The sequence below is a fragment of the Dromiciops gliroides genome, chromosome 3, assembly GCF_019393635.1.
Source record: "Dromiciops gliroides isolate mDroGli1 chromosome 3, mDroGli1.pri, whole genome shotgun sequence".
Classification (NCBI taxonomy): Eukaryota; Metazoa; Chordata; class Mammalia; order Microbiotheria; family Microbiotheriidae; genus Dromiciops; species Dromiciops gliroides.
In genome coordinates, this window is record NC_057863.1 from 590,115,654 (window position 1) to 590,131,187 (window position 15,534).

Here is a 15,534-nt window from a genome sequence, read left to right on the forward strand (position 1 = left end):
CCCCCAATTCCTGATCTGTGATCTTTTGAGCTGGGCCAGAGCCTTGCTATTGTGATCAGCCTGCTACCGAGGTCTCCCTCCTTTCTCAAGAAGTTTGAGACCAGCTCACAGTCATTCTCTCCAGCTCAACCTGTCCTCATAGTCGGAGGCTTGAGATCTCCTCAAACTTCTCACCTTCCATGACCTACAGCTTTCTTCTACCTCAGTGGCCCAGAGGCATGGTCGGTCAGACCTCAGGCCATGGTCACAACTGAGGCACCGCCTTAATCTTGGACAGTGAAGCCACATCTCTGGCCATAGTCTTTTCCCCTTCCATTTCTCTTGCCTCTTGATAGACCTATTTTTGATCCTTAGATATATCTTGACCTCTTTTCACAATCTGTCACCCTTTTCTGGCCCCTCTTTTTATTCTGTTAAAGGAGTCCTGACTTCATAGGCAACCAATTCAACTTATATTGTCCTCCACTCATTACTCCCTTGCTCTTTTGTGCTCCTGCCAAGTCCCAACTCTGGATCACGGCCACTACCCACCTTGTCAGCCTGTATCTAACTGCATGCTGCTGGATGGAGACACATCACTGAGTTCATTGCAAACCATATGCTCTAATCTCAACTGGCTCCTCACTACCATACTGTAAGACTTTTATCCCTCCTTGATTCTCTATTCCTCGATATCTCTATCTTCGGAAGCTGTTCTAAATCTTATCTTTTGTCTCAAACCACCAAGGCCTTCTCATCTCCTCTTGTCTACTAAGGAGTGAATGAGAAAATGGAGACCCATCCATCTTGAGTTCTCTTATCTCTTCTGCTCTATACCTCAGCTATTAAAGCTTAAAACAGGTCTAAGACTTTTGGGACACCCTACACATAGATATATATGTGTATATATAAATGAGGAGATGGTATGTGAAGATCCATCCACCCATCTATCCATCCATCCATCCATCCATCCATCCACCCATCCATCCATCCATCCATCCATCCACCCATCCATCCATCCATCCATCCACCCATCCATCCATCCATCCATCCATCCATCCATCCATCCATCCATCCATCCATCCATCCATCCATCCATCCATCTTGTCTCTGCTTTTTCCTCAGCATCCTCTTACCTGTCTGGCTGCCCTTTCTAAGTCTTATCCATTTTCACAACCTTTAGCATGGGTGTCTTCTCCCCTTTATGTTTCTGCCCTGATGATCTCATTTGTTCTAATCGTGTTCATGTAGTCCCTGGGTTTTTCTTAGCAGGTGGACTCCTAAATATTTTATGTTGTCTGCAGTTATTTTTATTCATTCATTCATTCATTTTATTTTTTTGTGGGGCAATGAGGGTTAAGTGACTTGCCCAGGGTCACACAGTTAGTAAGTGTCAAGTGTCTGAGACCAGATTTGAACTCAGGTCCTCCTGAATCCAGGGCAGGTGCTTTATCCTCTGTGCCATTTAGCTGCCCTTCTCATTTGTTCTCATAGAGTTACACATCACCTCTACACAGATGACTCCCATATCTATATGTAAAGCAGAAATCTTTCTTCAACTCTAGTCCTATATTATCAGTTGCTAGACATCTCTTCAATTTCCTATATTTCAAACTCAACATGTCCAAAGTAAAATTCATTAAACTGTCCTCTAAGCCTTCAAACTTTCCTTCAAACTTCTCTATTTCTATTGAGCATACCACTATCCTTCTCACCCAGCTCTGTGATATGTCATCACTGATTTTTCCCTCTTTCTCACTCCCCATATTCAATCAGTTTCAGATTCTACCTTTATAATATTGTCCCCTTCTTTCCACTCACTGTGGCTGCCCTAGTTTATACCTTCATTACTTCTTCTTCTTTTTTTTTTTTTGTATTTTTCTGGGCAATGGGGGTTAAGTGACTTGCCCAGGGTCACACAGCTAATAAGTGTCAAGTGTCTGAGGCCAGATTTGAACTCGGGTACTCCTGAATCCAGGGCCGGTGCTTTATCCACTGCGCCACCTAGCCGCCCCTACCTTCATTACTTCTTGAATAGTGGGAGGGTGGAGTTGTAATTATGCCACCTCATTTAGCCTGGATATCTTTATCAATAACAATAAGTGGTACCTATCCCCACTTTACAGTTGAGGAAACTAAGTGACTTGTTGAGTCATAGAGATAGTAAGTGTAGGAGGCTGAATTTGAATTTAGCTCTTGTTGACTCCAAGTCCAAGACACTTCTAGCTGCCTCAGTGAAAGAGTAAAGTCAGTATCAACTGAAACACACACACATATACATATATATATGTATATATATTTTTTGAAACACATATTGATTGAATCAATCAAACCCAGAAGTGTGAACAAGGCCTAAACATTTCTATTCAAGCAATCAACCAAAGATTTCAGATTAAGGGCCAAAAGCCCTTGGATAAACTGGAGCGATGTTGACACTACTTGCTAAGGAAACCTGGATATGGAGATGGCAGGCAGCATTCGAATTTTACTTTCATCAGAATTGGCTCAAAGAAGGAATAACAAACAGGCTGTATCTGACCCTACAGGGAAGTGGGAGGGAATAGGCATAAGTAGAAGGGAGGATTGGGGGAGGCAGTGGTCAGAAGCAAAATAATATTGATGGGGCAGCTAGGTGGCGCAGTGGAAAGAGCACCGGCCCTGGAGTCAGGAGGACCTGAGTTCAAATCTGGCCCCAGACACTTAATACTAGCTGTGTGACCCTGGGCAAGTCACTTAACCCCAACTGCCTTACAAAAAACACACACACACAAATCCCCCCCAATACTGATGAAAGGAGAGAGAGAGAGAGAGAGAGAGAGAGAGAGAGAAGGATAAAAGGGGACAATAGGATGGAGGGAAATACACAGTAATCATAACTGTGAAAAATAATTTACAGCAAGTTTCTCTAATAAAGCCCTCATTTCTCAAATATATAGAGAACTGAGTCAAATTTTAAGCATGTAAGTCATTCCCCAATTGATAAATGGTCAAAGGATATGAACAGGTAGTTTTCAGAAGAAGAAATAAAGGCTATCTATAGTCATATGAAAAAAAATGCTCTAAATTGCTATTGATTAAAGAAATGCAAATTAAAGGAATTCTGAGGTATCACGTCATACCTATCAGACTGGTTAATATGACAGAACAGGAGGGCAGCTAGGTGACCCAGTGGATAAAGCACTGGCCCTGGATTCAGGAGGACCTGAGTTCAAATCCGGCCTCAGACATTTGACACTTACTAGCTGTGTGACCCTGGGCAAGTCACTTAACCCCCATAGCCCCACAAAAAAAATTAAAACAAAAAACCAAATATGACAGAACAGGAAAATGACAAATGTTGGAGGGGATGTGGGAAAATTAGGACACTAAAGCAGTGTTGGTGGAGTTGTGGACTGATCTAACCATTCTGGAAAACAATTTGGAATTATGCCCAAAGGGCTATAAATAGTACATACTCTTTAATCCAGAAATATTACTACTGGATTTATATCCCAGAGATTAAAAAAGAAAGAAAGAAAAAGCACCTATACATACACAAAAATATAAAGAATTTGAAATTGAGGGGATGCTCATCAATTGGGAAATGGCTTGAACAAGTTACAGTATGTGATTGTGATGGAATACTATTGTTCTGTATGAAATAATAGCAGCATGCTTTCAGAAAAACCTGGAAAGACTTACATGAGCTGATATGAAGAACCAGGAGAACAGTGTACACAGTAACAACATTGTAATGATGATCAGCTGTGAAAGACTTAGCTATTCTGATAAAGACAATGATCTAGGACAATTCCAAAAAACTTATGATGAAAAATGCTTCTTCCGGAGAAAGAACTGATGGCATCTGAATGCAGATCAAAGCACACTTTTTCTTACTTTATTTTCTTATTTTTTTGTCTGTTTTCTTTTACAACATGACTAATATTGAAATGTTTTGCATGATGCACATGTATAACCTATATAAAATTGCTTGCCTTTTCTTTTCTTTTCTTTTCTTTTTGTTTTGGTTTTCGGTGAGGCAATTGGGGTTAAGTGACTTGCCCAGGGTCACACAGCTAGTAAGTGTTAAGTGTCTGAGGCCGGATTTGAACTCAGGTACTCCTGACTCCAGGACCAGTGCTCTATCCACTGCGCCACCTAGCTGCCAATTGCTTGCCTTTTCAATGAGGGAGAAGGATTGGGAGGAAGGGAGAGAATTTGGAACTCAAAATTTTAAAAAGCAAATGTTAAAAAAAGTTTTTACATATAATAACAAAAAATAAAATATTAAAAAAATAAGAAATGATAAATATGGAGAATAGAGAATGCTGGGAAGATATGCTGTGAGCTGATACAAAGTGAAATGAGCAGAACCAGGGAATTACTTTACACAATGACCACAATATTGTAAGTGAAAACAACTTTTCGCTAATTATGACTTCAGAACACTGATTATGAAGCATGCTTCATGCCTCTTGAAAAAGGGGGTGATATAATAGAGATACATCATGAGATATACATTTTTGGACATGGCCAGTATATCGAAAGAGGACATACATTGGGGGTGGGGGTGGAGGTGGAGGTGAAGGTGGAGTCAGTAGGAAATGAGAGACTTGTAAAAAAAAGTTGGTTCTATAAAATGAAATAAAAAATTCAGATCGGAAAATGTAAAGAAGATCTGTAGGAAACGAAAACATCCAATATGTAGAGAAAAACAAAAAAGAAGTGAGTAAGAAGAGAGGAATTCAGAGGCAATGAATATAGATAGATTTCCCCCCCACCAGGACTTGGGTTCTGAAATCAAGGTGCAATATAGGACAATAGCTTGAGGGGATAGTAGAGCCAGGTGAAGGCTTTTAAGGAAGGAGAAGACCTGAATGGTCTATGTTTATAGTCAAGAGGAAAGAAGGCAATAGGGAGAGGTGGAAGATTAGAGACAAAGGGATGATTGTAGAGGTGATCTACTCGTGGACATGAGAGGGGATGGAATCAGAAGTACAATTAGAAGGACTAGTGTTGGTGAGAAGGTCCAGCTTTTCTCAGAAACTGGAATAAAGGAGGAAGGATGATGTGAAGTCATTTTATGATGTAGAGTAAAAGGAGAAGAGCGAGTGAATGGTGAACACCCTCTATTTTCTCAGTAACATCTGAAGTGAGGCCCTTTGATGACATTGTAGGGGAAGGGATGTGTGTGAGACTTGAGGAGAGAACTTCTGGATCAGCTGCTGTGGGAAGTTCAATGGAGTGAATTAAGAAACATGAAAAGGATTACCTTACTATAGACTTAAAAAAACCTCCCAACCACTAGAGTTATCCAAACGTGGAATGGGTTGCTTTGGGTGGTAATATGTTCTCCATTATTTGAGGTCTTCAAAATAAATCTAGATGGCCGTTTGTTGGGATCTTGTCGAAGGGATTCTTAGGCTGAACTAGATGGTTTCAGAGGTCTCTTCCAGTTCTAAGATTTTGTAATTATGAGTCAGTGAAAGAAGTACAGGTGTGGTAGGAGAAGTAGGTTATAAAAGCCAAAAGAAGAAAGTTTCAAAATAGAGAAAGCCAGTCATTAATGTCAGATATACTGGAGAGGTAAAGAAAATTTAGATGGAAGAAAGAATTAATGACCTTTGAGAAAGCAGTTTCGGCAGAGTTGTAGTAGAGGCCAGATTCTTTTTTTGTTTGTTTGTTTGTTTGTGGTGAGGCAGTTGGGGTTAAGTGACTTGCCCAGGGTCACACAGCTAGTATCAAGTGTCTGAGGTCGGATTTGAACTCAGGTTCTCCTGAATCCAAGACCAGTGCTTATCCACTGCGCCATCTAGCTGCCCCTAGAAGCCAGATTCTAAAGGGCCAAGAATGGAGAAAAGGGAGGTAATAGGTAGAAATCACTTATTTTTAGAAGTGTAGCAGTGGAAGGGAAAAAAAAGATGCAGGATCATAGATTCAGAACTAGAAGGAACCTCAGAGACTGTCATTAACACAATGGAACTCATTATTTTTCTCTTTAAACTCTTCCCTCCTCCCACCTTTCCTATTACCATAGAGGGCAACACCATCCTCCCAGTCCCTCAGGTTAGCTTTCATTCCTCAAATTCAAGCTGCTGCCAAGGCTTGGCAATTTCACTTTTGCAACATCTCTCCAACATGCCCCTTTCTCTTCTCTGGCACTGCCACACTCTAGTCTGCTGGTGAGTCGGCCTGCCTCAATTCTCTCTCTATTCTATTTCATCCTTCATTCAGCATCAAAGTGATTTTCCTAAAGCACAGGTCTGATCATGTCATGCCTCCAGTCCCCCCGAAACTCCCCACTCAATAATCTCCAGTGGCTCCCTATTGCCTCCAAGATCATATACAAAATGTTCTGTTTGACATTCAGAGCCCTTCATAACCTAGTCCCCTCCTACCCTTCCAGTCTTCTTATACCTCACTCCTCAAGATGTACTTTTTTTTTGCAGGGGAATGAGGGTTAAGTGACTTGCCCAGGGTCACACAGCTAGTAAGTGTCAAGTGTTTGAGGCCAGATTTGAACTCAGGTCCTCCTGAATCCATGGCCAGTGCTCTATCTACTGCACCACCTAGCTGCCCAATAAGGCTCTTTCTGAGGGAGGATGGGAAGGGGAAGAGACTGGGATCGTGAAGATCTTCAAGTATTTAGGAGAATTAATGAGAGATGAATCAAATGGTATTTGAGTTGCAGGATGGGGTGAAGCCCCAAAGCTGTGTCACAGCTTAAAGTCTCCTTGCTACATTGGCTGGGGCATCTTTTATTTCCTCAAGGATGGAAACAAAACATATGGCATGTTTGGTATGTACAGAGGCAGTCTTCAAGATTTTTTTTGTAATAAACATTTTTATTTATAGTTTTGGGTTCCAATGTTTATCCTGATTTCCCTCCCTCCCCTCCCCCCTTCCTGAGGTGGCAAACATTCAGATATGGGTTATACATGTGCAATTATGTAAAACATTACCATAGTTGTCATTTTGTAGAAGAAAACTTGATTAAAAGAAAAAAATGAAAGAAAGTGAAAAACAGCATGCTTCAGTCTGTTCTATCAATATCAGTTCTTTCTTTGGAGGTGGATAGTATGTTTCAGCAATAGTTTCAAGATTTTTAAAAGCTATATAACATAGCACCTCTAAACAGAACTACTATTCCTCAGACTGAAATGCCCCAATTTGTTTTCCTGAAGCGACGATTTTATGTTACTAGACTGGTACAATTTGGAAAATGTTTTAATTTCAAGGCAGTTTTCAGATTTCTGGTTTTCTGTAAGAAAACACCTTTCAGATAAGAATGAAAATGAATTAAGTAGGGGAAGAAGGGAAGACTATTTAGTTCAGGTTATGAATTCAAGCCGGGGCAGTAAAAAAAAAAAAGGTAAGGAAAGGCAGAAGAAATGTATGCTGGAGAACACAAAGATTCTGCTCACCTTATCCATGCTGGCCTGATTTAGTCTCATGATGGAGGCATGTGCCAGGCGATCGTAGACGGTTCTCAGGGCCTTCTTGGTATAGAGGTCTTGGGGCTTGAACAATTCCTCCAAAAATTTTTTATTGAACATGGTTGAGATGATATCACTCAAAACTGCAAAGATAAAACAGAACCCAGCTGAGTGGCATACAGGAGGAAACTCTTCAGAAGCATCCAAGAAGGATGGACTTGGGAGTATATAGATGTAGGCTGGGCTGCACTTTTTATGAAATGCCACTAGGAGAGGAGTGGTACAGCAGTAAGCACAGCTGAAAAAGAGAGGAAGGAAAGCCTTGCAGTGGATAGAGAGCTGGCCCTGGAGTCAGGAGAACCTGAGTTCAAATCTGGCCTCAGACATTTACTAGCTATGTGACCCTGGGCAAGTCACTTAACCCTGTTTGCCTCAGTTTCCCCATCTGTCAAATGAACTGGAGAAAGAAATGGCAAACCGCTCCAGTATCTTTGCCAAGAAAACCCCAAATAGGGTCACAAAGAGTTGGACGGAACTGAAATGACTGAACAACAATATGAGGGAGGTATTTCTTTTCCTTTTAAAAAAGATCTTATTTCTTCAACAACAGAAGTTTATTAAGTGGCTTCAAAGTACAAGACACTATGTTAGGCATGAGGGAAGTATCTGATGACAAAAATGACAGTCTGGGTTCTCAAGGAGTTGCAGCCTTCTAGGGTAGGAGGAAGGATATGTTTTCACAGAAAAGAACAGAACAAAGAAGGGTGTGATAGGGTAAAGGAGAAATCCAGGGAAAATGCTCCAAGGGAATTTTAAGGGGGCGAGAAGGGCCCTCGTAGCCAAACTGGGTCTTGCATTTTGGTTGAATTAAAAAGAAGATGCAGATTACAAAAGTCAGCAATGAAGAGGGAGGGTGTTCCAGGCACTGTGGCCAGTCTGCCCAGACTCATGGAGGTGGGTGACAGTCTAGGTTCAAAGGACAGTCGAGTGCAGCTGGAAGGTAGTGAAGGGACCAATATGAGATAAGGCTGGAAGGGAGGTGGACGATAGGTTGGGAAGGGCCTTAGAGGTCATACTAAGGAGTTTATAGTTTATCCCTTAGGCCGTGGAGAGCCACTGAAAGCGTGTGAGTCAGGAAGCTTATTTTAGCAGTTGTGTGAAGGAGGCAAGACCGGGAGAAACCTACTATAATACTCCAGAGAAGAGGACATAAGGGCCTGAACCAGAGCAGTGGAAGTGTGAGTGAAGAGGAGGGATGGACATGAAAGATGTGATGCAGACAGAACCAACAGAATTTTAGCAATTTTTATTGGATATGGGAAGAGGAAAGCCTCAGAAATGACTCTCAACATAGGTCACAAGGAGGAAGGCATGGCATTAAAGAAACAGGAAAGTTTCAAGGGTGAATTATTACTCCAAAAGGTGAGAAAGCTGATGTGGCAACTCTCCTCTTCCGCATAATGGGTGTTTTAAAATTTACAGTTAATTCAGAGTTTCCAGAGCTCAGAACTGTGTAGGAAATATTTATAATAATGAATATATAAGTCCCTCCCTGTCTGTAAGCAATAATAAAGCTACAAGACATCTTAAAACATTTTCTGATTGGTCAATTCTGTTCAAATTCTGGATGGAAGGGCCATTGCTAAAATGAGGTTTTAATTTTTATATATCTATAATCCACCAAATGATGGTGTGGCAACCCTCATTCTGTCATCTCTTCTGAATGCTGAATTCTACTCTAGCAACCATAATATTCACTTGAACATAATATTCACAACATGATATACACTTGCCCCATTATTGGGGCAGCTAGATGGTGCAGTGGATAAAGCACTGGCCCTGGATTCAGGAGTACCTTAGTTCAAATCCAGCCTCAGACACTTAACACTTACTAGCTGTGTGACCCTGGGCAAGTCACTTAACCCCAATTGCCTCACCAAAAAAAAAAAAGGAAATAACCATTACTGGGGGCAGCTAGGTGGTACAGTGGATAAAGCACCCACCCTGGATTCAGGAGGACCTGAGTTCAAATCTGGCCTCAGACACTTGACACTTACTAGCTGTGTGACCCAAGTCACTTAACCCTTCATGCCCAGCAAAAAAAATAAATTAAAGTAAAAAAAGAAAATAACCAATATCAAACCAATATAGTATGTTCCTTCCTCATGTCTTATAAATTAGATCTAGACTGTTAAAACTGTAAGAATCCTGAAAGATAATTTAGTGCAATCCCTTCATTTTATAGATAAGGAAACTGAGGCAGAAAGACTTGCCTCAAATCACATAGTAAGATAGTTGTTAACTACAGCCTTAATTCTTTTCCCACTAAGTATTCATTTTTCAAAAAACTTCTTTTTTGCTTTATCTTAATGTAGACTAACATTTCACCTTAATGCATTAAAAACCCCAACACCAAATTCATTACCTTCAAGCTCATAGACTTTTCTTACTTTAAAACACATCTGAAATAGACAGAAAAACTATCTGAATCTTCCCCTCTCAGAATTAGATAAATCTAGCCACAAAATAAATAAGAAAGAAATTAAAGAGGTGAATAGAATGTTAGAAAAATTAGATATGATAGATGTTGAGAAAATTGAATGGGGATAGAAAGGAATATACCTTTTTCACAGCAGTACATGGCACATATTAAAAAACTGACCATGTATTAGGGCATGAAAACCTCATAGTCAAATGTAGAAAGACAGAAATAGTAAATGCATCCTTCTCAGATCATGATGCAATAAAAATTACATGGAATAAAGAGTCATCGAAAGGTAGACTGAAAATTAATTGGAAACTAAATAATTTCATCCTAAAGAATGAGTGGGTCAAACAACAAATCATAGAAACAATCAATAACTTCATCCAACAGAAAGACAATAATGAGACAACATACCAAAATCTATGAGATGCAGTCAAAGTAGTGCTTAGGGGAAATTTTATATTTCTAAATGCTTACATCAATAAAAAGAGAAAGAGGAGATCAATGAATTGGGCATGCAACTTAAAAAGCTAGAAAAAGAACAAATTAAAAATCCCTAATTAAATACTAAATTAGAAATCCTGAAAATTTTTTTTGGGGGGTGGGGCAATAGGGGTTAAGTGACTTGCCCAGGGTCACACAGCTAGTAATTGTCAAGTGTCAAGTGGCCAGATTTGAACTCAGGTCCTCCTGAATCCACGGCTAGTGCTTTATCCACTGTGCCATCTAGCTGCCCCCTGAAATCCTGAAAATTAAAGGAGAAATTAATAAAATTGAAAGCAAGAAAACTATAGAATTAATCAATAAAACTAAGAGATGGTTTTATGAAAAAAAAAACCAATAAAATAGATAAACCATTGGTTAATTTGATTAAAAAAAGGAAAGAAGAAAGCCAAGTCACCAGTATCAAAAATGAAAGGGGTAATTTCACCACCAATGAAATGGAAATTAAAGCAATAATTAGGAACTATTTTGCCCAACGGTATGCCAATAAATTTGACAATCTAAATGAAATGGATAAATATTTACAAAAATACAAATTGCCCAGGTTAATTGAAGAGGAAATAAAATCCTTAAATAAGCCCATATTAGAAAAAGAAATTGAACATACCATTAATGAACTCCCTAAGAAAAATTCTCCAGGGCCAGATGGGTTTACAAATGAATTCTACCAAACATTAAAAGAACAATTAATTCCAATATTATACAAATTATTTGGAAAAATTGGTGAAGAAGGAGTTCTACCAAATTCCTTTTATGACACAAATATGGTGGTGATTCCAAAACCAGGCAGAGCCAAAACAGAAAAAGAAAATTATAGACCGGGGCAGCTAGGTGGCGCAGTGGATAGAGCATTTCTATACATGACCAACATAGTCCAGCAGCAAGAGATAGAAAGAGAAATTCCATTTAAAGTAATGGCAGACAATATAAAATATTTGGGAGTCTACTTGCCAGGACAAACCCAGGAACTCTATGAACACAATTACAAAATGCTTTTCACACAAATAAAATCAGATCTAAATAATTGGAAAAATATCAATTGCTCATGGATAGGTCAAACTAATATAATAAAAATGACAATTCTACCTAAATTAATTTACTTATTCAGTGCCATACCAATTAGACTACCTAAAAATTATTTTATAGAGCTAGAAAAAATAATAAAAAAATTCATCTGGAAAAACAAAAGGTCAAGAATATCTAAGGAACTAATAAAAAAAATGCACAGGAAGGTGGGCTAGCTGTACCAAATCTGAAGCTTTACTATAAAGCGGCAGTCATCAAAACTATTTGGTACTGACTAAGAAATAGAGTGGAGGATCAATGGAATAGGTTAGGCACAGGAGACATAGTAGTAAATGACTTTAATAATGTACTGTTTGATAAACCCAAAGACTCCAGTTTCTGGGAAAGGAACTCAGTATTTGACAAAAACTGCTGGGAGAACTGGAAGATAGTATGGCAGAAACTAGGCATAGACCAACATCTGACACCTTATACTAAAATAAGGTCAAAATGGGTATATGATTTAGACATAAAAGGTGATACCATAGGTAAATTAGGAGAGGAAGGAATAGTTTACCTCTCAGATCTTTGGAAAGGAGAACAGTTTATGACCAAACAAGAGATAGAGAATATTATGAAATGCAAAATGGATGATTTTCATTACATTAAATTAAAAAGGTTTTGTAGATACAGAAGCAATGCAGCCAAAATGAGAAGGAAGACAGAAATAATTTTCTTTTCTTTCTTTCTTTTTTGGTGAGGCAATTGGGGTTAAGTGACTTGCCCAGGGTCACATAGCTAGGAAGTATTAAGTGTTTGAGGCTGGATTTGAACTCAGGTCCTCCTGAATTCAGGGTCGGTATTCTATCCACTGCACCACTTAGCTGCCCCAATAATTTTCATAGCCAGTATTTCTGATAAAGGCCTCACTTCTAAAATATATCGGGAACTAAATCAAATTTATAAGAAACCAAGTCATTCTCCAATTGAGAAATGGTCAAAGGATAGGAACAGGTAGTTTTCTGATGAAGACATCAGAGCTATCTATTGTCATATGAAAAAAATGCTCTAAATCACTATTGAATAGAGAAACGCAAATTAAAACAAGTCTGAGGTACCACCTGACACCTGTCAGATTTACTAATATGACAAAAAAGGAAAATAATAAATGTTGGAGCTGTGGAAAAATTGGAACACTAATGCATTGTTGGTGGAACTGTGAACTGATCCAACCATTCTGGAAAGCAATTTGGAATTATGCCCAAAGGGCTATAAAACTGTACATACCCTTTGACCCAGCAATACCACTATGAGATCTTTTTCCCAAAGAGATAATAAAAAAGGGAAAAGGACCCACATGTACAAAAATATTTGTAGCTGCTCTTTTTGTGGTGGCAAGGAATTGGAAATTGAGGAGATGCCCATCAATTGGGGAATGGATAAACAAGTTGTGGTACATGAATATAATGGAATACTATTGTGCTATAAGAAATGATGTGCAGGCAGATTTCAGAGAAGTCTGGAAGGACTTACACGAACTGATGCTGAATGAGATGAGCAGAATCAGGAGAACATTGTACACAGTATCAACAACATTATGTGTTGATCAAGTGTGATAGACTTGATTCTTCTCAGTAATACAATGGTTCAAGATAGTTCCAAAGGACTCATGATAGAAAATGCTCTCCCAATCCAGAAAAAAAAAAGAACTGTGGAATCTAGATGCAAATTGAACCATATTATTTCTATTGTTTTTGTTGTTGTTTTTCTTTTTTGAGTTTTTTCCTTTTTGCTCTGATTCTTCTTTCACAGCATGACTAATGCAGAAATATGTTTAATGTGATTGTACATATATAACCTATATCAGATTACTTGCTGTCTTGGGGAGGGGGTAGGGAGGGAGAAAAATTTGAAACTAGAAATCTTATAAAAACAAATGTTGAAAACTATCTCTACGTGTAACTGGAAAACAATAAAATACTTTTATGGAAAAATATATAAAGCAACAACAACAAAAACACATCTTTTGTTTCCATCATAACTTAAGTATTCTGAAACAATGAAAAAAACTAGCAAGTGGTAGCTTTGAGGTTAATAATTCAAATTTATCTAACATAATAATCCTGTGAGGTTTATATAGTGCAAATGTGATCACCTCCATTTTACAAATGTTGGCAACTGAAGCTTAGACAGGTTAAGTGACTTACAAATGATTATACAAATGAGATTCCACCAGTAAGCTTAAAAAAAAGAATAGTCCTTTCCTCAGAGAAAATAGTAGTTAGGGCAGAGCTGAATCCACCTTACAAAGTAGCACCATCGACCCCTTGAGTCTGTTAAAACAGAAATAGCTACCACTTAGCTTTGGGATACTTTCGTTTCTCTGGGGCCTTTGAGTGCCCTGTGGGAATCCAGGAAAAAAGATTAGGACCAAAGGAAGCAACTCTAAAAGAGAGCTAGGCTCCCTAGGTAATGAGTTAACCATGCTGGCAAAGGAAAAAAAGAAAATCAAACCTTCTTTCTGAAACGTAAATAGTCTATCCTGGTTATAAAAGCTCTTTTTAGGAGGGTAGTGTAATGATTGGAATAACGCCACCTGCTGGAGACTTACTGTAGAAGAGTTCCGCTCATGAAGCGAAGGTCTTTGAGGGCAAGACCAGGAGTCTTTTCTTTGGCATCAGGAAGTGACGCGGGCTAGTGGGAGGAGGAAGGAAGAGACTGGCGCTCGGTCTCATGCTCTTTTCCTTTGGACTCTGGTGGAGAGTGGAGCTAGAAATGTGCTCTCCCTTTAATAGATAGGAATCTAGGCCTTTCTTTCTCTCTTTACCAAATTCTTATTCTCCTTAATAAATGCTTAAAAATCTAACTCTTGCTAAAGCTTATAATTTATTGGCGACCACTCATTGGATATTGTAGACAGACTAGCTAGAATTTTAGCCCTTAACAGAAGCCTGAGAACACTGTCAAGGAAGAGGCAAGAGCATAGAGTCAACTCCCTGAGGACAGAAAGCAAGGAAGATGAAATGTCAGAGAAGGGAGAAAACCCCTGCTGTTTTAAGGTTGGGGTCTGCTGATATTCCCAGTGCTACCACCCTTGCTTAGGCCTTCATTCGCTCCTACCTAGGTTGTTACAAAGGTCTCCTAGTTTGTCTCCTCTATCCCCCTATTCTAAACGATGTACAGGAATAATCTTCCTTATGCATGTCTGATCATGACACTACTCTGAGCAAAACCCTTCAGTGACCTATCAAACTCCTTAGCCCAACATGTAAGGTCTTCTGGAATCTACTCCCTTTCTACCTTTCCAGCCTTATCTCATACCACTAACTTATCATGCTTCAATTTAAGTTACTTGTCCTTCTGGAAACAACTCAGTGCTTTTACTCATGCCATTCCCTCTGCCTAGAATACTCTCATTTTTCTCCTTGTTGAAATCCTTATCTATTCTTCAAGCTCAGTTAGCATGTCACCTCCTCCACAAAACCCTTCCTAGGCCTTTCAATCTTTCTTTCCTCAGGACCCTTACAACACTGCCCCTTTCTTATGTACTCAGAGAGTTCTTTTTAAAAATGATAATTATTAGGATGAAAGTTCCATGAAGGTGGGGAGCATGTCTAACTTCATTTTTCTATCTTCCCCTTGTTTATTCCAAAGCACAGGCTAAGTAAGTAGATGTTTAAGTAAAGAATATCTCATTTTAGGGCCATGAAATTGTCATTTTTTAAGTAGTCCATTTCATCCCAAAGACCATATGCTCCAATCTCATTCATCTATTTGTACCAAATAACAGTCTTTGACACTCATATAGGAGTTCATGTGATCAAAACACATTACTGGTATCTATAAAACCATGAGGTAGGGGAGCACCAGATGCTGCATTCTCCCAGTCAGTCAAGCATTACTAAACAATGCTGGGAATACAAAGACAGGCAAAACCAAGATAATGTCCCCAAGTATCTTATATTCTAATGGCAGAGAGAACATGCAAACAATATCCATACCATGTGAACGAAGCACTTATTAAAAACTTACTATGTGCAAAGCACCGTGCTAAGAGCTGTGGATACAAATAGAAAGGTAAGACAGTCCCCACCCTTAGAAGCTCCTATTCCAACAAGGGAGACAATATAGATGGAAGGTTTCAGC

The 15,534-nt window shown here is 39.1% G+C and overlaps 1 protein-coding gene across 2 annotated transcripts in view; it reads right to left on the reverse strand.

Annotated features, from left to right (window-relative positions):
• Positions 1-15,534, reverse strand: part of OSCP1 (organic solute carrier partner 1) — a 51,837-nt gene that overhangs the window by 17,124 nt on the left and 19,179 nt on the right. For both annotated transcript variants that reach the window (XM_043998732.1, XM_043998731.1), the window contains one exon: positions 7,383-7,537. In XM_043998732.1, coding sequence (XP_043854667.1) covers positions 7,383-7,537 — 155 coding nt within the window. The remainder of the gene's footprint in view (positions 1-7,382; positions 7,538-15,534) is intronic.